Raw genomic sequence first — 10,237 nt, 5'->3', positions numbered from 1 at the left:
ATTGTCAAGGAATATTTCTATCTGGGAATTATTCTGCCCGATAATGGAAAATATAAACACACGAAAAAAAAAATATCTGATATCTATTATTAATCGTTTAATTTCACAATACCTATCAAATGTAAGTTATACCATTCATTGATCTGTACAGTGGTAAATTTTTTCCAGGAGAAAATATTGAGGTCGAAGAAAAGGATTTCATGCGATACATTATCCATGTTGGTAAAAACACTTCTTTCGTGTTTATGTTAGGCGATTTGGGGTTTTACCTACTTACAATCTTGAGAAAGATACGCATAATTAACAAATGGATGAGAATGCTAAAATCACAAAATGTATTGGTGAAGCAAACCTACTCGGTTTTATTGGAAGAAATTAATACTAGTAAGCGTTATTTGGCTTGGAATGTCAAAACCATGTTTGACAATTTAGGTCTCTCCAATATTTGGGGTTTTACCTACTTACAATCTTGAGAAAGATACGCATAATTAACAAATGGATGAGAATGCTAAAATCACAAAATGTATTGGTGAAGCAAACCTACTCGGTTTTATTGGAAGAAATTAATACTAGTAAGCGTTATTTGGCTTGGAATGTCAAAACCATGTTTGACAATTTAGGTCTCTCCAATTTATGGTATAACCAAAATTCGCTCAATTCGCGAAATACAGAGACCATTATCAATTGTAATAAATATATATTCATCCAAGAATAGTTTTTTGTATTAAGTAATTGTAGTAAACTCAGTTTTTTTATAAACATACTTTTGTACTAGATTCATACCTTTTAATCCATTAGAACAAAATATAATGTATCGAGCAATAATATCTCCATTTAGTAGTGGTACTGTTGAAACTCGCGATTTAAACTGGTCAATATATCAATACGGTACGTAAAAAAAGACTATGAATATAATGCTGCAGGATGAATTTTATTGACGATGAATACCACTTCCTGCTTTGTTGTCGAGCTTACGTGTTTTTACGTCGAAAATACTTGCATCGCAGATGGTCAAATACCTTCTCCAAGCAACCGAAATAAGGAAATATACGCGTGAATCCATTTCCGTGACCTTATGGGTATCAATTACACGCACGTACGCACATGTTTATATGTCTATATGCGTTTGTGTGTTTGTATTTTCTCTCATTATTTTGGTTGTAATTCGATTCACATTGATCGTTTTAAATCTGTTAATTCATCCATGTATCTAAAGGCTCAAGTGATTTGCTCTGCCAGTAATAAACTACAATATTACAAGAAACTATTCTCGTATTGAAGGTTATAGTGATTACTTTAGATGTAGATTTAGTGGTAGGGAGAAGGGAGGTTAGAGTCTCTAAAATATACAGGTCTAGGATGGAACATATACTTCATTTAGATATTATGGGAGTTGGTCTAGATCAGCTGGGTTCTTATTAAATACAAATAGAAATCAACAATGTTTTAGACGAAATATATGATATTAACACCCGACCCAGCCTGCTTTAATATTCTATACATCATTTACGAAATTGTTTCCTTCAATTAATAATTTTATGAAACAATGTACATTATGTATGAAATATCGACGACACAAAACAAAGGTGAAAGAATAGTTAGATGAATTCTGCATGTAGATAATCCATTATTTACAACTGTTGGTTTAGGTTTAGAATAAGGTGTAACAGCTATCTTCTGGTCAGTCAGCTACTCTGTCCACGTCTACTCTAAGGGCCGTATGCTGCGGTCGAACTTAAGTCGTACTTTACTCAAAGTCGAGCTTAAGTCAGACTTTAGGTATGCTGCGCTCGATCTTTGATGTAAGTCATGCTTTACTCGAGCGTTTTGTGGACAAAACTAAAGTAAAGTCTAAGATAGGGTGGTAGCAGACTTTAGTCGTACTTCGTTTGCGATTGAAATTGTGCCCATGGAAGATTATTTCAACCAATTACACCAAATTATAGATATTTACCATGCGGAGAGGAGACTTAAAGACCGCTTCAGATTTCCGAAGGATGGCGTTCTGCATATTTTTGAAATGATTTCTGGTACAATACGAACAATATAATCATATATTTTTGAAAAATTCAGTACCGATGCAAAAGGGGTTGTTTAAAGTAAGGTGCTACGTAACAGTTCGAATCGTGCATACGCAATTTATTTCGAAGACGTGGAATCAGTCTCGTAATTTATCTTCTTTCGAAATTTCCACAGCACTTATCAAACTCGAAGTGACATTTTAATATCAATTTTTTATTGAAATTGGATTTGCGGATTTGAGAAGTTCAAATTATGTATAATCAGAGGACTGTATCCTTTTAACTAACCTGACGTCGGTTGAGCCAAAGTGAAGCTATCTTGATGGAAATCCATATCGTTATCAAAATCATTCTGCAGATTTGTGCCGGTATCATAGCACATATCTTCTGATTTGAATTACTAGAATCCATTGTCTCCACTATACCACCACCAGTTTTCTTTCTCTCTTTTTTTCCATCGCTACAGATTTTTTTGCCTTCATTTTTAATTTTTTCCAGCATTTCTTTAACTGCTTATGATCTCGTTTAAAAAAGTGGGCATGGAACAAAAATTAGCCTCTATTTCTCTCCACGCCTTTTCCTTCCTTTGTATCGACCGAATAGCATTGTGTTTCGACTCCAATACACCCTTAAATTCATCCACTGATAAGGAATTCCTGTTCAATTACAGTAAGTTGAGTATCTTGGTATTCTGAGGCGACGACATATTATCTCACATCTTGAATAATCAATCAAATTATGATTTGTAATGGCCCTGATGCGTATTTATAGTAGGACCCAACGGAAAAGCACGTGAGAAACATGACAAATTCTTGCTGTCCGTAAGTGTCCGATCAAAAAAAAAATGTATCAATCACTTTTTTCTATTAACAAATATATTCGAAATTAAATTATAATTCTTTGAGTTATCGTTGGTTTTCCGTACATACACAGAGGTACTTAAACTTGGCAAAGATAAGTTTAAGTTGAAGCCATGCATACCGAAATGAATTAGTTACAAAGTCGAACTCAGGCGAAATTGACAAAGTCTGACTTTACCCGAAGTCTGACTTAGCGTTAAGTTCGAGCGCAGCATACGGCCCTAAGTCTATTTTTACCAAACTTTTTTTATTAGCGCTTTTAGAAAGATGAGAATAGTGGTAAAATTCCTATAACCTCCAGCCTACCAGTTATATTAAGTGATCAGCGTGCAATATGTTTAACTTTGAATACTATAAACATAGCTCACTATGTCAATATAAGAATATAATCATATTGGAATACTATAAACATAGATCACTATGACAATATAAGAATATAATCATCTTGAAATACTGTAAACATAGATCACTATGTCAGTATAAGAATATAATCATATTGGAATACTATAAACATAGCTCACTATGTCAGTATAAGAATATAATCATATTGGAATACTATAAACATAGCTCACTATGTCAGTATAAGAATATAATCATCTTGTCAATATGATCAACTTAAAATACTTTAAATATAGGTCACTATGTCAATATAAGAATATAATCATCCTGAAATACTATAAACATAAATCACTGTGTAGTCCCGAAAGAAAGATGAGAATAGTGGTAAAATTTCTATAACCTCCAGCCTACCAGTTATATTAAGTGATCAGCGTGCAATACGTTCAACTGCTCCTTCAACTATGACTTATCTTGTATAACATTGGAGGACCACAGATCAAAAAACTGAATCATATGACCTGGCATGCAAGACTTAGTGGAAGACGTAGCCGCTCCTGTCATGAAAGAAACACCATTGTAGAAATGTTGTTAAATCATATGTTAAATCAAAGCATAATGAAAAAGAAGTTTGGACCGCATCCTATTCAACGAGCCAAGCTGAATTTCTTCTAACGAGAAGAATCATTGAATCTATAACGCTCAGCCGATCAGTAAAACTGGTTTATTCTCATAAAGTTCTGCAATTACAGTAATGTTATTGTTACAATCTTAAGATTGTGATTTTGAATACAAGATATAAAGAAAAAGAATATATGAGACGCACCCTCCTTCCCCAAAATCTAATTTGCACTCTGCGGAAAATCACACACCAGCATTAATTGACCATGTGCTTATGCGATATTGACCATGCGTTACCGCTTGCGTTATGCTTTGGCTTATATACACGATATGGTGACATGTTTGATGTCCTGTTGTTGGATATGTATGTCAATGAGGTGACTCATAGTCCCTGAGAGTCATTGTCAATGTCTGTGGAATATATTACATAAAGAAGAGTCAATTCTGATCATCAATTCATTTCCAACTTCGGTGGAATCGTTACAAGCCCATGGTGATCGTCAGTTTGATCAGCTCAAATGTCTTCCCTCTCAAAAGCTGGGATTTTGTGTCGCGAACAAAGGTTGTATTCCGAGAAGCAATGGACACTGAATGCACATTTTGTTCGCGTCACAAAATCCCAGCGTTAGAGAGGCAAGAAAGTTGATTGGCCGGCGGTGTCATCAAACGGACGAATGTTCAAGAGGCCCGTCTTTTGACAATAGATATTTTAAATTAAAAATTAAAAGCGCTAATAAAAAAAGTTTGGTAAAAATAGACTTAGGGCCGTATGCTGCGTTCGAACTTAACGCTAAGTCAGACTTCGGGTAAAGTCAGACTTTGTCAAGTTTCGCCTGAGTTCAGTAGTGTAAGAGCTTCCATTTCATTTCATGGGGAAAATGCGACCAATATATAAGCTCCCAAAAAAGACCTAAACTCCCTTCATTTCATAAATTCTTACACCTAAACATCCTACATTTCATAAATTCTTACACTAAAAATTACCCCTCATTTCATAAATTCTTTCACTAAAAAAAGACCTAAACTCCCTATAAATACTTACACCCTAAACTCCCTACATTTCATTCACCAAAAACAACTTCAATCAATTTCCTACATTCCATCAAAAAAAAAGCATATTAAAAATACCCTTATATAAAAATAACATAACATTTTTTAATAGCCTCGTTATTTTTAGTCTAGAAACTTCTAGAAAAAAGGGAGATAACTCTTTAATGGAAAAAACAATTTTCTACTCAAATTTTAAACCTTAAAAATGGCAAATAAAATACTAGATCCAATCTTTAGACTATACGATCCGATTCGTTATTCATTTAACAAGAAAAAAGAGGATTATATTATCATCTCACCGACTGTTGGTTCTAAATCCCAATTGAATGATGGTGGTAGAATTACCTTCGAAATATATTCATTATCGAATTGGTTGCTTCTCTCCGATGCTTATTTCAGATGCGATTTCAAAATTAAAGATGGAACTCAGAATCAAGTTCCTCAAACTAATACAACTTAAGAAAACAATTTCTTTCCATCTTTATTTAGCGAGATGGTTTTGGAAGCTGGTTCAAATCCGATAGAAACAATCAAACACCCTGGGGAATTCGACACAATGTTGAAAACAGTTTTATATCCTAAAGATTTCGATTCAGTCTCAGGTTGGATACCCGATGTTGGCGATGGAAGTGTTTTAAAAGAACCGGTTAGAAATCTTGCAAATGATGCCGATTTAGCTAGAGTGAGAGTTGTTGCTCGAAACACAATAGAAAGAGTAGTACGAGCAGCTAATCATGGATTCGAAAAACGAGTACTTCAGTACAATAATATTGTTGAGAATAATAGGTGGGGTAATTACGTAAATTGGAAATTATATCCTTTATTCGGTCTGTTGGAACACAGAAAGGTTTCCATAGGGTTACCATATAAAATTCATCTACGAAGAGAAATCAACGATGATAAGATATTCTTTGGAGAGAATGGTTCAGATGCAAAATTAGAAATAACGAATCTCCAACTTTTCATACCCGTAATAACACCATCAATTGAAGTAGAAACGAGAATATTCAACTCATTAACTAAAGATATTGAAATAGCTTTTCTTCATCGTAATACGGTAGGTAGCATGACTTTAACTGGTGAATCCACCTGGCCAATCACTAACACTATTAAACCAGCAAGATATTTAATGGTTGGTTTCAAGAACTTAGCAGATTCTCAAACGAATAACAATAATGTCTTCAGAGTGGCAATAAACCAAACTCAAGATCCTTTAATCCATAAAGTTCAAGTAAGATTAAACAACGATAATTATCCTAACCAACCTTTAACAATTAATCCAACCACAAAAGATTATAATGAATTGTATAGAAACTATAAAAATATGTGTGAATTATTTGGAAATCCACCTCATTTTGAATATGTAGATTTTGCACTTAATCATCCAATCTTCTGTTTTGATCTATCAGCTCACCAAGAAGATCTTTTCAAAACAGGAGTCAACATAAATATTCATATTGAAAAAACACAAGGAGATTTAACAGGTTATTGTTTATTATTGGAAGAAGCAAAACATTTAATTAAAATAGCAGATAGAAGAATGATAAGAATTGAGTAAAAAATACAACCTTAAAAATGAAACCAGAAACTTTAGTTATGAAAATAATAGAAGCTATTGAAACAGATTCCCCAACTGTAATAACTTTCAACGGTAAAAAAATCAGCATAACTAAAAAACTTATTGATAAATACAAATATTGTAAAGTCAGAGACGATATAGATTTAGAAAGAATTGACGCGAACGCAAAAGAAGGTGGATTTTTACCTTTCCTTCTACCTTTAATATTTGGTGGTATTGCAGCGGCGGGTGCAGCTACTGGAGGAATATCTGCCGCAGTCAAAGCTGCCAATGCAAAGAAAGCAGCTGATGCTAAAGCCGCTGAAGAACGCAGACATAATTTAGCAATTGAAAAGGAAGCACGAGGTTCAGGGGTGATGTGATAGGCACAATAAAAGAATTTGGAAAAAGATTTGGGGAAGAAACCAAGAAAACTGTTAAACAAGTATTAAATAAATTAGTAGATAGTATTGACACAGAAGAAATCACAGTCAAACATAAGGGTAGTGGAATATTTTTATAAAATATACACACTGGAGAAGGAATATATCTTTCAAAGTATAAATATGGGCAATAATAAAAAATGGGCAAAAAATTTAATCATTCAGAATTATTTCCTAATAACCCAATGCTCATGTGTATATGCGGTAGTTCCGGTTCTGGGAAAACTCATCTCACTTTTAACATGTTGACAACACCAAACCTTTTAGATTTCGATTCTCTCTATATCTACACAACAACACCAGAGCAATCGCATTATCAATTTCTCAAAGCTTTAGAATATCTACCAAAGAAAGATGTTCAAGACCTATTTCAATATTACGAAGAAAACGAAGAAGAAGTGGAAATAAAAGATATCATAGATAACTACATCGAAGGAAAGAATCCAACGATTCTTACGAAAAATGTTAATGATCTAGACTTGTCTAATATTGATAGCAAACGAAAGAACTTAATATTGTTTGACGACTGCGTTGCGCAAAGAAATCAAGCTGTTCAACAAGAATTCTTCACGAAGGGAAGACATCACAACTGTCACTGCATATACCGATCCCAATCTTTTTACGGGATGGATTCTATGTTTATTAGAAAAAATGCAAATTGTTTTTTATTATTTGAATTAAACGATAAAGATTTATCTCAAATCATTCAGTCGATAAATCAGGGAATAGACAGAGATACATGCAAAAAAGTTTGTAAAGCTCAATGGAGAAACCCAGATGAACATGGATATGTATTTGTAAATACTAGAAAACCCGCAGGTGAAACAGTTATGATTGACATATGTTAATTTTATTTTTTTAAAAATGAGTAACGATTGGAATAATATTTTAAAAAGAAATAAAGAATATATCAAGGCTAAGAATAAAATAAAGACCCAAGTTGAAAATAACAGATTACAACAACTCGGATTAACGGAAAATCTACAAACTCTATTCCAACCCATATTAAAATCTCAAGAGGATATTAAAAAGAGACTCATCCCTCCTATAGAACCCATACCTCATCACCCAGAACCAAATCCATATGGTGGTATTATAATTAGGACATTAGATGATATTAATAGTCTTTTTTCAAACCCTAAAGCAGATTTACCAAAGAGTATTACACCAATCATTGATGATGAGGGGTTATTGTTTAATGGATTTAGAATTAAATTTAGGGCAAATTCCCCTATATTCAAAATCGATACAAAAGACTTAATATTTACATTAACGAAAGGATTAATAGATTTAATGAATGGCAGGTATATTGGCATTGCCGATTACAAGGATTTACTAGCATACTCAAAATTTCTACATGCAATAAGAAAATCGGGACCCGAAACAAGAAGATCGAAAGCAGTTGAAACATACTTAAATAAAGTTATTCCTGATGAAGAGGTATCAGATGATTATGCAGAAGATTATACACCAATCATACAAGAAATAGACGATTTCGATGATATGGTGGCATCTGGACAAGGTATAACGTTTTTATCCGACAACAACGAGGAACTACTTAATAGATTACGAATAATATTAGCGGCAATGAAGGAAGGATATCGATCACACAGACAATATAATGAAGTAAATTGTATATTAAAAAGACTCCTAGAAAAAGGTATCATAGATAAAAATGATTATAAAAGCGTGATTAAAAATGTCAAATAAAGAACAAGTATTCGTCATCACCTCAAATAAATCAGACATTAAATTGTCTCTAGATTATGAGTACGAACTCGATCGCAATCAAGAATATGAATTGGGATTAAAGTATTTCTCTGTTTACAATTCCATTAGAAATATCAACGAAAAAAATAACCAAATAAAAATATCAACAGATAATGGAGTTACGTTCAAAACCATACGTTTACTACCAGGAAGCTACGAATACATAGCCATTAACGAATACCTATCTGAATATGGAGGAAGTGTCAATGGTAAAAACAATATTGAATTCGAAGGTAATTTGAATCTGAACAAAATAAAATTGATATTAAAAAATAATAGTCAAGTTGATTTCAACGTAGAAAATTCATTGAATGCGTTACTAGGATTTGATAAACGAGTATACACCCAATCAACTTTAGCACCGCATAAAGCTAATATCGAGCATGATATCGATGTCAAAAATATACATTGCAATTTGATAAACGGTGGATTTTTCAATAAATACAAACGTCAGATTATTTAGTCTTCCAACATTCACTGTACCGATAGGATATAGAATTATAGAGAAACCATTTCAAACGAAGTATTTACCACTTAATTCTTTATGATTAAAGATATTAATCTAGAAATCAAAGATGGTAAAAATAGGTTTATAGATTTTGGTAACGAGGAAATTGTTATTCAACTTCATTTAAAACAAAAAAATTAACACTCTTCATTCTCTTCTTGAATAATTAGATAATCGTAATCATCAAATTGGTAGTTTTCATCCATGTTCAATTCTTTTCCGTCGTTGTAACGATACATGATTCCTTCACTGTTTGGTGCTTTTCTCTTAACGAGATTTAGATAACTTCTAAAAACTTTTTTTTGTTTATCATCATCCTTTGGAATACTACTCCATTGGTGAAACTTTTTACCCATGGTTTCTTAAATTCATTCGTTACATCGTGACCATTAGCTAATCGAAAATAATCGTCTACGGTTATCTTATCTTTAGAGTAACCCTTAAACGTTTTAATTTCTTTTAGAATACCGTCGGAAGTTAGAATGATATTGTATTTAATTTTTGGCGCTAAATATAAACCAAATATAATTCCACCATCACCGTAATCATTATTTCCTTTACAATAATCATTTTCGGACACCAACCCAGCTTCATTTAATTTATCCCAATTGCTAGATGAAATGTATAAACTATCAGTATCTGTATAGTATATTTCAGACTTATAAAATCCATCTATCACGCGAATAAAATTATTCATTATTTTTTTACTGTGAGATAAAACGAATGATCCCAAATGACTAGGTGTTAGTCGTGTAGATTTAGGTGTACAGTCAAATTCTTCTCAAATTTATCTCAACTATATATTGACTATCATTTACTTTTTCATAGTTTATAACGTGTGAATCGAAGTTGGCTTTTAAAGTCGCTTCACTCCATAAATGTCTCGATGTAGTTATATCCTTCTGAATAGATTTACCATACAATGAATTGCCTAATAATTTCATGCAATTACTACCTACGATATTACCTTCTCGTTTATATTTATTTCTTAGATCTCTCAAAATTAAAATATAATCTCTATAGGGTGGAGTTTTAAAATTTTCTTCGTAAACTATACCATCTAATATTTT

General features: G+C 32.6%; 3 protein-coding genes across 3 annotated transcripts in view; 2 read left to right on the top strand and 1 right to left on the bottom strand.

Moving 5' to 3' along the window:
- Positions 1–5,381: 5,381 nt before the first annotated feature.
- On the top strand, positions 5,382–6,829 carry LOTGIDRAFT_156708 (hypothetical protein; the record flags this gene model as incomplete). Its single annotated transcript, XM_009047984.1, has 2 exons — positions 5,382–6,372; positions 6,474–6,829. 2 exons carry the CDS (start codon positions 5,382–5,384, stop codon positions 6,827–6,829), a joined length of 1,347 nt encoding a protein of 448 aa, XP_009046232.1.
- A 200-nt stretch (positions 6,830–7,029) lies between these two features.
- LOTGIDRAFT_156707 (hypothetical protein) lies at positions 7,030–7,737 on the top strand (the record flags this gene model as incomplete). Its single annotated transcript, XM_009047983.1, has 1 exon — positions 7,030–7,737. One exon carries the CDS (start codon positions 7,030–7,032, stop codon positions 7,735–7,737), a length of 708 nt encoding a protein of 235 aa, XP_009046231.1.
- Positions 7,738–9,444: 1,707 nt separating this feature from the next.
- Positions 9,445–10,237, bottom strand: part of LOTGIDRAFT_156706 (hypothetical protein) — a gene marked incomplete at both ends in the record, with an annotated part of 2,974 nt that continues 2,181 nt past the window's right edge. The window contains one exon of the mRNA XM_009047982.1: positions 9,445–9,806. Within this exon, the coding sequence (XP_009046230.1) occupies positions 9,445–9,806 (362 nt within the window). The remainder of the gene's footprint in view (positions 9,807–10,237) is intronic.

This window comes from Lottia gigantea, assembly GCF_000327385.1.
Source record: "Lottia gigantea unplaced genomic scaffold LOTGIsca_12, whole genome shotgun sequence".
In the NCBI taxonomy this organism is placed as follows: domain Eukaryota; kingdom Metazoa; phylum Mollusca; class Gastropoda; family Lottiidae; genus Lottia; species Lottia gigantea.
This window is presented reverse-complemented; position numbering and strand designations above follow the sequence as displayed.